The sequence below is a fragment of the Euprymna scolopes genome, chromosome 24 (genome assembly GCF_053919585.1).
Source record: "Euprymna scolopes isolate OS-2025 chromosome 24, ASM5391958v1, whole genome shotgun sequence".
Classification (NCBI taxonomy): domain Eukaryota; kingdom Metazoa; phylum Mollusca; class Cephalopoda; order Sepiida; family Sepiolidae; genus Euprymna; species Euprymna scolopes.
This window is the reverse complement of record NC_136505.1, coordinates 39,043,683-39,058,567: the sequence shown is the minus strand read 5'-3', so window position 1 is coordinate 39,058,567 and position 14,885 is coordinate 39,043,683. Positions and strand designations below refer to the sequence as shown.

The 14,885-nt window shown below is 33.1% G+C and overlaps 1 protein-coding gene and 1 non-coding gene across 4 annotated transcripts in view; both read right to left on the bottom strand.

Annotated features, from left to right (window-relative positions):
- LOC145246660 (annexin A6-like) overlaps positions 1 to 14,885 on the bottom strand; it is a 143,609-nt gene that overhangs the window by 16,858 nt on the left and 111,866 nt on the right. For all 3 annotated transcript variants that reach the window (XM_080108371.1, XM_080108369.1, XM_080108370.1), the window contains exons 18-22: positions 13,690 to 13,772; positions 10,419 to 10,500; positions 6,021 to 6,115; positions 3,453 to 3,566; positions 81 to 171 (exon numbers count right to left, since the gene is read on the bottom strand). In XM_080108371.1, coding sequence (XP_079964497.1) covers positions 81 to 171; positions 3,453 to 3,566; positions 6,021 to 6,115; positions 10,419 to 10,500; positions 13,690 to 13,772 — 465 coding nt within the window. The remainder of the gene's footprint in view (positions 1 to 80; positions 172 to 3,452; positions 3,567 to 6,020; positions 6,116 to 10,418; positions 10,501 to 13,689; positions 13,773 to 14,885) is intronic.
- Trnac-aca (transfer RNA cysteine (anticodon ACA)) lies at positions 8,324 to 8,396 on the bottom strand. The gene has a single exon. It is a non-coding gene; the product is annotated as a tRNA-Cys (tRNA).

Here is a 14,885-nt window from a genome sequence, read left to right as displayed (position 1 = left end):
AAAACACACAAACACAAAATTATCTTATAATGTCATGTCATTATTTTTCTTTGCATAGTTGCTTTCATAAAACCACTTACGTCTTTGGTAGATGACTTTAATATCTTTCAATTGCTCATTGCTTCTTGAGCAAATTATTTCAGTCAAAACTTGTTCGTTTGTCCCCAAACCCTGTCAATAGAATATGAGAATATAATTAGAATAAAAAAAATACTGGTTGTTAAGAATTCACTCTATATTAAAAACCAAAATAAAGAAAAATCTGTACGACATATGAAGCGAAAAGATCATATTCCAAAAGTTACATAAATTGATCAAGTATTTTTATTAAAAAAGAAAATAAAATTTTATGAGTAGCCAAACGGGTCTGTCTTGTCTGCCATTTTGAAAACAATTTAAAAATTCAAAACAAAGGGAGATAACTCAACAATTGAAATGATACTTATTAAGTATTATACAGTAGCGTCCAAAACTAAAGGACAAAATTTTTAAACCTAATATTTGTTAGAAATAACGACAGTGAAAAGCTGAAATTTTGAAAACTGGTAGTCGTTATCATCCATAATAACATACTAAAATTTGAATCATTTGCAAAGGATAGAAAAAGAATTATGACAATTATTTATTTATTTTCAAAATAGGAACGCCCAAAAGTAAGGGACAAAATTGAGAAAAACAATGTAAACAGTGGAATGTGATTTTTAATTTTGTAAACAAATTCAAAATATAATGTGTGTTCAGATATTTATTTTGCAGAAATCAAGGGAAATAACTCACGGCATAATTATTTTCGTTTGATGTGTAAGAATATTCAGTGAATAAACTCTGAAAGTTTTCTTTTCCAGAGTAAGCATTTTAAAAAAGAAAATGACATGAAATAAAATATATTTATGCCAATAATGGAAGAGTGAAAGCAAATATAGACTCGTCTGAATCAAGTATTGATCAGCATTTTGGATTATTTGGATTATTCAGACTACTGTTTTCATCTTGAGTTTTATTTTCATAATGTTTCAGCCGATGTAACCTCTGACCTTCTTCACGTGTATTTTGTCAAACTCAGGAATCTTTCCGTTGAATTTGAGAATCTGCATGGAATTTCGAATGTAATTTATAAAGTATGAGGTAAAATTCAGTTCTAAATGAAAATCCTCTAGATGTCGAGGGTTCAATCCTCAGTGTTGAGGACACTTAAAATACAATTGTAAATTATATAGGACTTCTACCCGATCATGGCTGATGGAACAAGAGCATGCTACTCTCGTGGATTAAATAAAAGGGTTCAGTCCGAAATTCTGTACAAATTCCCAAGTTTGACAAAAATATTCTCAAATTTCGCAGAAAGATTCCCGAGTCCGACAAGATACATCTGAAGAAGATTGGAGGTTACATCGACTGAAACATTGTGAAAATAACACGAAAGATGAGAACAGTAGTCTGAAGAATTCAAATAATACAAAAATTGCTGTTGTCTGAAAGTCTTGTCACTCTTACTAAAGTGTAATAATCGTAGATGAATCATTACCAAAGCACAACTTTGTAAAATATCACGAAGATCATAGCACCACATCAATTTGTGTGATAAATACTATGGTATCCACACAAAGTTTTTCAATGTGTGACAATGAAAGGAGATAATTGAACCCATCAAACATTTGTAGGAAACAGATTAACGAAATTCTGATATCAGCAAAAGCTTGCACACACGGACACAACTTGTTAGCAACTTCCAGTTAATAATAACCATATGATGAGTTGTCGCTCTTGGTTGGTTGCATAGGGCTGATAACTGTCGTTTGTGGCACCACTAACTTTTTTCACCGGATACATTAAAAAAACGATTTTGTTGAAAACATGGTTTCTTCAAATCCAGCTATTCTGATTGATGGCTTGGGCATTTTGTTAATGCTGCTGTCAAATGCCTTTTCTAAGGTCAACAGGTCTTGTACGAGCTGAGAAACTTAATTTATTCAGGTTAGACATTCAAACATTTACAAACTGTACACTTTATTCAGAAGTATAAATGTACAGTTGTCATATTTGTGCTGATTTTGCAATCTACACAAATAAAATGATAATTTGTGCTTGTTTCATGTTTTATTGTAAAAAAAAAAAAAATTAAAAGAATCGGTTTGGAATCGGAAATTAGGTTATAATTTTTCCAATTCCGATACCGATTCCGATACCCCCAAAAGTTCCAATTTTTTCGATTCCAGATTCCGAATCTGATTACTCGTCCCAACACTACTATCTACACAAATAAAATAATAATAATTGTACCTATTTACTATGCCTCCCCACGGGACAGAGTTAGACACCAGGGTCGTTTTTTAATGTGGAGAAAAGGTACAAAAATAAAAATTGTCTGTTGTGAAGGATTTCTCCTCCACCGAAAGAGAACAAGAGATAGAAGTGCAGCATCTGAAGAACAGATACTACACTTTGATCTTGTCCCGAAGGTTGTTTCTAAATATCATTTATCTTCTAATCGTTCTACACGTTCTTTTCCATTTTGCATTTTCTATTAATCTTATTGGTCCGCCGACAAAAGGAAGGTGGATCTGTAAATTCTCCCTTGTCCGTTCATCCGTTCATCTGTCTGCACTTTTCTCAATAACTAGACCTTCGAATTTTTTGAAATTTTGCACAAACATTAAATATGATAAAAAAAAGTAACAGAATGGATTTTCCAGGAAAACTCTGGTTGCTCTCCTAGGGGTGTTTTTCAGGTTAAAATGGCTAAAATTGACACTTTTGTGCTTATTAAAAAAAATTCATACCTTGGATTTTTATAAAACTTTCTGAAAAGTTGTAACTAACTGATTTCTGTATAATTTTGTTTGTCTATACTTCACAATAACTATTGGATGTGCCCCCAGGGGCTCTTTTAGGGCTAATAAAAAAAATCCATTTTTAGGACTATTCTACGATATTTGTCCAAAATTTTCTGTGTATGTCTATTTAGCAGTTTTGCATGGTGCTGAATTCAAATTTAAATATATTAAGGCCTTGGGGACTTTTGGGGTTAAATGGGTGGGTGGGTGGAGGGGCAAATTATGGACTTAGTCATTTCTTTTTTTACATGGTGCAGAACTCAAATTTACATATGTTAAGGCCTAAAACTGCACCGGTTGTTCATTTTTTACCAGGATTTGACGTCCCCTGGAGACTTTTGGGGCTAAATGTGGGTGGGTGGGTGGTGCGCAAATGCTGAACTTAATCATTTTTTTTTTTGCCTCGTTCACTGTGCACTCACGGGGGATCATGCATGCTTCACTTGTTTCTTGTTTTAGTTGTTTTAGTGTTTTTATTTTGTTTCATTGTTTATAAAGTGAATAAACTTGACCCAGGGAACATGTGTTTTGTATTTCATGCATTACTTTTGCTAGGGTTAGGGTTGGGGTAACAAGATCACGCTGCACTTTAGATGTGGAAAAATCATTGTAATTTACCTTGATTGCTTTGTTTAGCTGAGTTGCGTCAAACTCTGGCAATGACATGCAAAGTCCAACCACCACATCTTTAAAATGTCCACTTAATTCACTTTTTAGTTCTTTGGTCAGATCCTGTAAAAAGAAAGAACATTATTATGAGACGTTACGAAACGTTGAGCCTGGTCAGTACAAGATAGGTGACCATTTGAGAATACCAGGCACTGTATGTAGGAAGACGTTGACACCTCTTTGCAAGAACTGCAAAAACCTAACATCATCATCTCCCTTGACCAGGGTATACATGCGACTCAGGATCGCTCGTGAACTTAATATTTCTCTAGCATTTCCTCCTTTGGAGGAAGCCGGGTCAATCTGCCTAGGGTGAGTGCTGCTTAAAAAATTAGAAACGATCATTACTTTATTTTTTTGTGTATCTATCTCTCTATATAAAGCAAAGCTGTCAAGCTAAGAGCCAAACTAACTGCAATTTGAAATCATCAGCTCTGATCTAATATTCTTATCGACATCAGATGTTCTTGATCCTTTTTTTCCAAAATAGCTGCAATGTTGCATGTCTGTGCCTGTTTTACAAATATTTTAATAGAATGTGCTCCGATGAAGTCATAGCATTTGTGCCCACTTGACATACATACTCCTGACTAATCTGAGAAGCAGCAAAATCCCACCTCAGGTCCCTAGATGCCAGAAAAGCTTCTACTCTAATAGTTTATTTTCTGAGACTGCTAGACTTTTGAATTTGTTTACAAACTTCACAGCTAGTCAATTTATTATCAGAAAGAAACCTATGCAAACTGAATTATATTAAGATAAATAGCATAGTGGAAGAAAAACAAAAATAAAAAAACTAGTCTGAATCAAATATCGATATCTCAGATGGATTGCTATTTGGGCCTGACTTTGAAAATCTGACAAGGTAACTTTATATGTTAGAAGAAGTAGTAAACAAATAAGAATCTCCATATATAATAAAATGACTCCAGAAATTCCCCTCTGAACCAAAATATTGTAGGTGTGTAACAACAGATATCACATACAAATTCAATACAGCTAGGCTAATAGCTACTATCTTATGTAGTTTTTGAATACTATTTTATACAAATTCAGATTTAAGATTTAATTAAAAAAAATCTATTTTTAAATTATACATATAAATACTAATAATAGATACTATTTTTAAATTATACATACTATAAAGATTAAGTTCAATATCCATATAATAATGAAGAATTTAATTGGAAATAAAATGTACTTAACTACATGTTTGTATTTTTATTGGTTTGTGTGCTACTAGAGTTTAAGTAAGTCATCATGTTGTATTTGAATTATTGTTGGCCATCTTTAAATATAGTTGCCGTTCTTGTGAATGCGCAACATTTATGCTCGGGGGAAAAACAATATGATGTTCAGGAGTCTATTGGCATTCACTTGCTACCATTTTTTCTTCCACTCCCAACTGAGGTCACAGAATCAAAAATCTAGAGGGATTTTGACCTTTGGGCTTAAAAGTATTGAGAACATACACATAAGAAACATACATTTTGTCTTTTTATTTTTATTTTTTTCCATTTAAACAAACTGATCCACAGAAACGCATGGCCAGATACAGCTAGTGCTAGTAGTAGTAGTAGTAGTAGTAGTAGTAATAATAATAATAATAATAATAATAATAATAATAAGAAGAAGAAGAAGAAGAAGAAGAAGAAGAAAAAGTAAACAAATAATAATAAGCAAAGGAGAATAAGAAGAAAACGTAAACAAAGAAGTAAACGAGGAAGAGAAAGTAAATAAAGAAAAAGAAATAAACAAAGAAGAAATAAACAAAGAAGAAATAAACAAAAAATAAAAATAAATAAATGAAGAAGGAGAGAGAGAGAGACAGAGAGAGAGAGAGAGAGAGAGAGAGAGAGAGAGAGAGAGAGAGAGAAAAGAAGTAGTAATAATAATAATAATAAGAAGAAGAAGAAGAAAAAGAAGAAGGAGAAAAAGAAGAAGAGAACAAAGAAAAAGTAAACAAATAATAATAAGCAAAAGAGAATAAGAAGAAAATGTAAACAAAGAAGTAAACGAGGAAGAGAAAGTAAATAAAGAAAAAGAATTAAACAAAGAAGAAATAAACAAAAAATAAAAATAAATAAATGAAGAAGAAGTAGAGAAAGAGAGAGAGAGGGAGAGAGAAAAGAAGTAGTAATAATAATAATAATAATAATAAGAAGAAAAAGAATAAGAAGAACAAGGAGAAGAAGAAGAAGAAAAAAAGAAAAAAGTAATCAACTAATAATAAGCGAACAAAGAAGAAAAAGGAGAAAAAGGAGAATAAGAAGAAAACGTAAACAAAGAAGTAAACGAGGAAGAGAAAGTAAATAAAGAAAAAGAAATAAACAAAGAAGATGTAAACAAAAAATAAAAAGAAATAAATGAAGAAGTAGTAGAGAAAGAAAAAGAGAGAGAGAGAGGGGGGGAGGGAGAGAGAGAGAGAGAGAGAGAGAGAGAGAGAGAGAGAGAGAGAGAGAGAGAGAGAGAGGGTATCTATAAAAACAACCAAACAAAATATGAATCTAATGTTACCTTTCCATATATCTGCATGAAATTCTGTCGTATTTCTATTCGTTGCTGAGAAGATCTATAAGCCATAACATTTATGATCGCCTTTTCATCTGTGCCTTCAAATTAGAAAAGAATAAAGTCTACTAAATATTTCGTACTTAAAATAACTATGCAAAAGCTTGTTTCATATCGTTAAAGATAAATAATAATCATGTCTTTAAAGGTAAAATAGCATTTCTTTTAAAATAAAAACTTTGTCTTTCTTAATTTTTTTTTTTTTTTTATATCCATTCATAACGATATTTAATTAAAAAAAAAAGTGCCACCTTATTTCTTAACATTTCTTTTAAAATAAAAAATGTTTGCCGAGGTTGTACTATAAAAAATCTCATCTCTCTCATCTCCGTCATCTTTCAGGATGCTTCACCACCTAATCTAAACGAGTTCACCAGTTCTCTCGATCTCACATGACAGTTTGCAGGTCAAAAACACTTTCCAATCCTGTGTCCTGTAGCAAGTTATCGATGTAGATCATTCTTCTTCTACCAAAGTTTGGGTATCCATCTATTAGTATGCAGAGAACTTAGCTTGCTTGCTTCCTCTTTGCTGTGTCTCATGCAGTGACCGGTTACTCTCATTCTTCTCTGCTGTTCTTTCACTGATACTGGTGGTAGGTTACCATAAAGCTGTTGGTTTGTTGCGTGGCTCTTCCGTAATGTATTAAGGGCCATCCTGAGCATCCATGTGGAACAGACATCCAGTCTCTTCTTCAGCGCATTTGTAAAAGTCCATGCCTCAGCACTATAGAGAAGGACTGTTTCTACTGTGGTAACAAAGAGTCTTACTTTCAACTTTTCTGAGAGAGTGGATGACCATATCTTCTTTAACTTGTGACATGCACTCCATACTAGTGCTTTTCTTACTTCCAAATCTTTTTCAGTGCTTTCTGACCATGCTCCAAGGTACTTGAAGTTTTCGACAACTTTGAGTAGAATCCCATCAAGTGCTTTCACTGCAATTGGGTCAATGTTATTGAAGGTGCGAGAGCCTTTTCAAGTCTCACACAAAAACACGTTCACATTTCAAGCTATATTACTTGTCGCATACATACGCACACACAAACATACGTGCCCACGTCCACACAGGTACATATATTCACGTTCGTGTACATACACTCACATTCACGTGTATATACACACACGCTAACGTACACACATGTACTCACACATGCGCACACAGATGGACGACGTCACTTCCTTTTAAAGGAAATCCACACATGCGCAAAAGACCACCGGAAACACCTATAAAAGGAAGAGACAACCTGTTTCCAACCCCTTTTCGGCCCAGCTTTCAAGCTGGTCGGTCTACGGACCGACCGCGTGCCTCACACCACTTGCTAATATGTGGGGCAAAAAGCTAACAGACACATTCTCACTCTTTCTCTCTCTATCTACTACTGGTCCCTGAGAACACCTTCGCGTAGCTGACTGCTAACTGACGTCAACCCTCTATCCTTTTCTTTGTCTACATGATGGGCTGCCATTTCTCGTTCTATTACATTACTCACTTCTCTTCCCACACGCGAACAAACGATAGTGACCCGAACTTGAGATGAACACACATTTCCTTTTCTTTCTACAACACCAGTCCCGCAACGAACGATGGTTACACCCGCGCAAACATGAACACATGTTATATCTAAAACATTCATTCTTTCAACAGTAAATAAACGACACGTTTATCTTATCCATCAATTGAGTCTTTGTTTCCTTCAATTCCATTCGTTTCATTATTTTCTTGTAGCGAGTTAGGGTATTATTATATCCTGGTCCGCAACAAAGCTTGTATTTCTGTTTTCTTGGCATTGCAGTACAAACCCACCAATTACGCTTCCTCTTTCATTATAAAAAACAAACAAACTGACTTTTACTATCATTGTCAGCCAAATATTTTTAATAAATAAAACGAATACACTTCTTTATTTAATTTTTTAGGAATTTCTTTAAAAAAACAATAAATATTATCTGTATTTGTACCGTGAAAAAAAAATAATAGCCAGTTAAATAGTCTTCAAAGCAATAACATGAATGTCATTTGTTGAAATTCATTTATTTAAAACTAGCAGCTCCGTCGGCACACACAACGCCGAGTCAAACACAAAATTGAGTACACTCAACATCGTCTTACCATCAATGCTTACCCTGTGAACTCGGAGTATGGGAAATTCCCATATGCATAAAACAAAATCACAGAAAAAAAACAAAAATACCCTAAGGGTAAGGATAATGAGTAAACGTTGGATAAAATAATGGTTAAAATTATTATGAACTTGCCAGGATTTGAACCTGGAATCTTCTGATCTGTAGTCAGGTGCGTTATCCATTGCACCACAAGTCCTGTCTGTGTGCTGAAAGATGTCACCGTGACTGTATACAGACAGTGCTAAATTCTGTTGACATGGGCGGATAACTTTTTCGACAAGTTTACAAAACGGCCCCAAAACCCTTGTTTCGGCTTTTTGTGTGACTTGGCGTTGTTCATTACATACCATATATAGATAAGGACAATCTAGGGACTCGCACCTTTCAGGGAAAAAAAGAAATTTTCAATTTGGTGTATTCGTTTGAAAGTTTTATTGGTGAAAAGGCACACACATATAAATCAATAAATGAATAAATAAACATTTAGAATTTTATTAATAGTTTAAAATGTTAAGGTTTTAGTCGATTGGACTGATTTTAGAACAATTCATTTAAAATGGGTAAAGTCAAAATTTTTACCTTAGCAACAGTAGATTAATCATACTCTTCACTGAGCATATGATCCCATTTGTTAAAAGTGTGTGAAAGGTGATAACGTACATACAAACATTAATTGTTAAAAAAAACGTCTCTTCTGCAGTTGTTATTGCTATCAATATATTTTTTAAAAAATTGTCACAAAATTAACAAATTTCGGCTGCTCAAAGACAAGAAGGTATGGTTCTTGAAAAATGAAATATTGAATTTCAAGCGAAACTAATGGCAGCTACTAAATTGTCATGTCGCAGTAATGAAAATATCCAAAAATTACAAAAAAAACGATGTGGTAAAAAATTAATTATTAATGAAAAATAGTTTTTGAAGACAATGAGCGAAAATTAAGTCTTGCTTAATTGGCCAGCCAAAGATTTTCAGTTTTCAGAAAATATTTACCTCCCTTTGGTTACAATTAGAACTCTCCGGTTTCTTTTTTTCTTTTTTTGCAAAACTCAATTGTCTTTGAAAACTATTTTAATTAATAATTATATCCTAACTCATCGTTTTTCATAATTTTTAGATATGTTCGCTACTGTGATGTGACAATTCAATAAATATCATTGGTTTCACTTGAAATTCAACGTTTTAATTTTCGAATTTTGTTGCAATAATGAAGAAGAACCAAAGATATTTATTTCCTTATTTACAGATAAAAAAAAAACTGTATTTATATTATTACTGCTTTGCGTTTTGATGGATTATCTCCCTTTGATCTAGTGCATGTGTATTACCCATGTTTCGGTTCTGTTAACTAATTAAGAGCAACATGCAGATTTATGGTAAGGTGTAGACACAATAGCCTAGAAAGAAAATGGCCGCTGAGTTTGAGTTTTATGTAAAAACTGAAACTGAAGAAAATACATTCTCCATATATAAATTATTAAGATAATTGTTCATAAGAAAAGTTTGTTTTGCTCAATAAAAAAACCGTTTTTTCGTATTGAATGACAAAATCTATCTTTTTGAACATTTTCATCTCTAACCATCAACTGACTGTGAATAACAGTTCAATGTGCATGGTAAATTATAGCTGTCACCCCTCCAAGAATTGCTCATTAACCGAAACTTGACAATGCATTGGAATATTGTTATTTCTTCAGTCTGCATGAAGTCATTGTCATTAGACATCAGTTACAAGACTTGTTGAATGCATTCTAAGAACTCAGTGACCATTTTATTTCTAGTCGCTGTGCCAGCACTCTTCAAATTGGGTCAATGACATTTCCACCAGGATGATGCACCAGTCCACAACTTCATCCTTGTCACAGACTATTTGATCGAGATGGGCATCAAGACAGTTCCTTACCCTCCCCATAGTCCAGAACTTGCTCCCTGTGACTTTTTGTTATTCTCTAAGCTCAAGCAAAACCTTAGAATCTGTCATTATGAGACAATTGAGGAGATGAAAGAGGCTGTGACAAGGACTTCAATGGCGCCTTCCAGATGTTGTTGGAACAGTAATGAATTGCAGCTGGATGAGATTACTTCAAAGGGGACTAGTTTCATGTGTGCACTATCAATAAAAGTCTGGAAACTTATTGAAGGCACATCATATGTACAAGCATTAAATTGCTTTAGCGTATTATTACATAGATGATGCAATAAAAATAATATTACATACCAAATCCTTTGAAAGCATTATAGAGAGTTTCACAATCTTGTTCTGAATTGAAATTGGAATAAGGGACCACTGTGGGGAACATCTGAAATGTAAAACAAAATCTTGAATCACATTCTGGAGAGCGCATACCTCCACCAAGTCTCTAAGATACAAATAATAAAATTATGAACACGAAAAAATAATAATAACAGTAAAATCTAATATTAAATACTATTTCTCTAAAACCTTATTATTTTCTGTAATAGTTTATTATTTTCTGTAATGGTTTATTATTTTCTGTAATGGTTTATTATTTTCTGTAATGGTTTATTATTTTCTGTAATGGTTTATTATTTTCTGTAATGGCTTATTATTTTCTGTAATGGTTTATTATTTTCTGTAATGGTTTATTATTTTCTGTAATGGTTTATTATTTTCTGTAATAGTTTATTATTTTCTGTAATGGTTTATTATTTTCTGTAATGGTTTATTATTTTCTGTAATAGTTTATTATTTTCTGTAATGGTTTATTATTTTCTGTAATGGTTTATTATTTTCTGTAATGGTTTATTATTTTCTGTAATGGTTTATTATTTTCTGTAATGGTTTATTATTTTCTGTAATGGCTTATTATTTTCTGTAATGGTTTATTATTTTCTGTAATGGCTTATTATTTTCTGTAATGGCTTATTATTTTCTGTAATGGTTTATTATTTTCTGTAATGGTTTATTATTTTCTGTAATGGCTTATTATTTTCTGTAATGGTTTATTATTTTCTGTAATGGTTTATTATTTTCTGTAATGGTTTATTATTTTCTGTAATGGTTTATTATTTTCTGTGAAGGCTTATTATTTTCTGTAATGGTTTATTATTTTCTGTAATGGTTTATTATTTTCTGTAATGGTTTATTATTTTCTTAAATGGTTTATTATTTTCTGTAATGGTTTATTATTTTCTGTAATGGTTTATTATTTTCTGTAATGGTTTATTATTTTCTGTAATGGTTTATTATTTTCTGTAATGGCTTATTATTTTCTGTAATGGTTTATTATTTTCTGTAATGGTTTATTATTTTCTGTAATGGTTTATTATTTTCTGTAATGGCTTATTATTTTCTGTAATGGTTTATTATTTTCTGTAATGGTTTATTATTTTCTGTAATGGCTTATTATTTTCTGTAATGGCTTATTATTTTCTGTAATGGTTTATTATTTTCTGTAATGGCTTATTATTTTCTGTAATGGTTTATTATTTTCTGTAATGGTTTATTATTTTCTGTAATGGTTTATTATTTTCTGTAATGGCTTATTATTTTCTGTAATGGTTTATTATTTTCTGTAATGGTTTATTATTTTCTGTAATGGCTTATTATTTTCTGTGAAAGCTTATTATTTTCTGTAATGGTTTATTATTTTCTGTAATGGCTTATTATTTTCTATTACAGCTTATTCCCTTGAACTGCTAGACTTTTGAATTTCTTCCCTGTTCTAACATGCAGAAGTTTAAATGTAATATAAACAGACATCTTGCTGCACAACTCCCTTCTGAAAGTGCCCCCGAAAGCATGATCTCTAAATCACAGTAACCCCTTATGTTTTGGTTGCAATATGCTTCGTTTTTTTGTGTATATGAGTAAAAAAAAAAAATGTTATTTATGAAAATTAAGATGTCAGGCGATGTTAAGTAATTGAAGTACTGTTGCCACTCAGAACACTTTCTTGTCTTGACAGAGTACAAAATCAATTTCATTTTACAATATTAATATTTTGATTAATTTTAATATTTCTTTTTCTGTACTGTAGTAGAATGGGTATGTACATAGATAGTAATATTTAATGCTGCTAAGATTAAACTGTTTTCCTTCGACGCTTACAAGGAACGTTTTCAGTCACTGATTGCCATAGATAATAACACTCTAGCTGAGAGTTAATCATTCAAACTCCTCGACTTAACATTCGTAGGTAACATGAATTGAAACAAATACATAGAAGAGATTGTAAGGCTGTCGCAAAGAAAGTAGGATCCCTCTACCATGCTAGAAAAACACTCACATCTGACAGTATCCTATATCTCTACAAAATCACTATTCGCCTATGCATGGAATATTGTTGCAATATATGAGCCGATGCATCAGCCACTAGTCACCCTCTGTTGGACAGGGTCCAAAAAAAGAGTCCTCAGTCTAATAGGTCCCACACTTTCAATCAAGCGCCAACTCTTGTCCCACCACCACAATGTTGCATCTCAGTGTTTGTTTTGCATTGCAAGTACTTTAATGGAACGTGTTCTGACAAACTTGCAGCACTGGTGTCCTCTAGATGTAAATATATGTGACTAACCTGCCAAGCAGCAAAATCTCATACCTTCATAGTAGAGGTCCCTCGGTGCAGGAAAAGTTTTTTTTTTTTTAATTCTACTAGCTTCTTCCTTTGAACTGCTAGACTTTGGAATTCCCTCCCTATTTCTTGCTTCCACAATTATACTTACATGCAGAAGTTTAAATGTAATGTATACCGAGATCTCGCTGCTCAACTTCCTACTTAGACTGTCCCCGTACGTATAGTACCCGATTCACGGCAGCCACTTATGTTTTGATCGCAATGTGCCTTGTTTGAGGTAATCATGAGTGAAAAAAAAAATGTAATTTGTGGAAATTAAGATTTCAGGTGATACTGAGTAATATCGCTAGTTAATTAATGATTTTTTTATTTATGCAAAGTGCTCCAGACATGGCTTGAAGCCACTTGATGTAAGGAGCTAATAAGAATGAAAGATGATTATCTCAAAGACAGGAGATGCCTATTGGCCTTAGTCTTGAAAAGATCATGTTTATAGGTGGTGGGAGGGGGCGGAAACAGCAGTAAGTTCCACAAACCAGGAAGCTGGTATCAAAATGAATGCCGTTGACAAACAAATTAATATTAGAGTTTTATTTTTGGTTTTTACCATAAGAAAATATTAGAATGGTACAGAGACATGAAATTTCCAATGAATTCTGTTAGTTGTAAGATATTTTTCGACATGAGGACATTATTTCCTGCTTTCCGGCTGACTACAATATGGTTGTGTTCAAGTTTAACGTAAATAAGTTCTTGATGAGCCGTTCCATATAAGTTATCAAGTTTACCAAATTTTCATTACTAATGATTACTATATTGTCCAATTTCTACTGTACACTCTTTAACTCTTATCCTTGAGTGGCCTCTTGGCCTTGATAATGTGGTGATGCCTATGTAAAAAAAAAAAAGGTTAATGTTTCCGAGTTGAATGAGGGTATAAAACCAACCAACCATTTTGGACTTTGCTGTGTGTATTTCCCCTCTGTTTTCCTCGTTATCGATTTGTTCGGCTGCTTCATGATTAGTGTTATCACCTGAAAAAGACAACAGACGCATGAAAATATCATGTTAATCTATGCCAACGCTTATGATTTTGAAACGTCCAAATTAAATTCAAAGAAATAGGTTCCCCAAACAAAATCCACTTTCTCTCTTTGTATATCTGTTTGTATTTGGAATTTTTTTTCAAAGTAGATAATTACATGTAAACTTCCAGCATCAAATGGCGCTGATGTTGTGGGGGAACAGATACTACACTGAAATATTTATTTGCACAAAACATAAGAAAACTAGTTAACGTTAAGATTATCTCTTAATTGTTTTTAACTCCTTTTCAACGAAACAAAAAGTGAATTTCTGTTAGTTGTTTATCTTCCTCCCACGGTAGGAAGAGGTAACACCACTTATCAAAGCACAGAGGCCACTCGAGTGTACAGTAGTCAATAGGAAAATGTCATAGTAATCGTTAGTAGTGGGAATTAGGTAAATTGGATTATGTAACGGGATGACTCATCAAGAACTTGTTTATATTAGACTTGAAGACGACCATATTGTAGTCAGTTGGAAAGCAGGAAAATGGAACAAAGTTCCAAAGGTGTACAGTTCTAAGATAGAAGCTTTGTTCATGGAATCTACGGTTAGGTTTAGGCACAGATAAAGAGTGGGTGAAATTATTGATAGTGGTTTCAGATAGACGAGTGTTTACATGAAAGTCAGGCCAGAGGAAACCATAGATTGGAGCTCAGAGCCAGCACTCTAGAAGAAGAGCACCCTGACCAGCAAAAGTTTTTTGTTGCAGACCATCTACTAGTTGACCAGTTGTATACAAATCCCAAGAGCGATAGGAGCCTTCAATCATGTCTGAAAGTGACACAATGTTCAACGAGTGAGATCGGAAATGCGCCACTGTACAACTTGTGCTTCCTACTGATCCAATTATGATGACAGGACTATTACCAACACCCACAAAATGCATCACTGGATTGCCATGAATTACGGGGACGTGCCCAGGGTGATGAAAACAAAGTTTCTAGTCACGGTTATGGTGTGGTTTCAAGCGAGAGCCACATTATGCCACCTCACATCTTCGAAGTTGGCTTTAAAGTCAACACCAAAGTGTGTCTGGATGTGCTGAAGAGTGTGGTGAT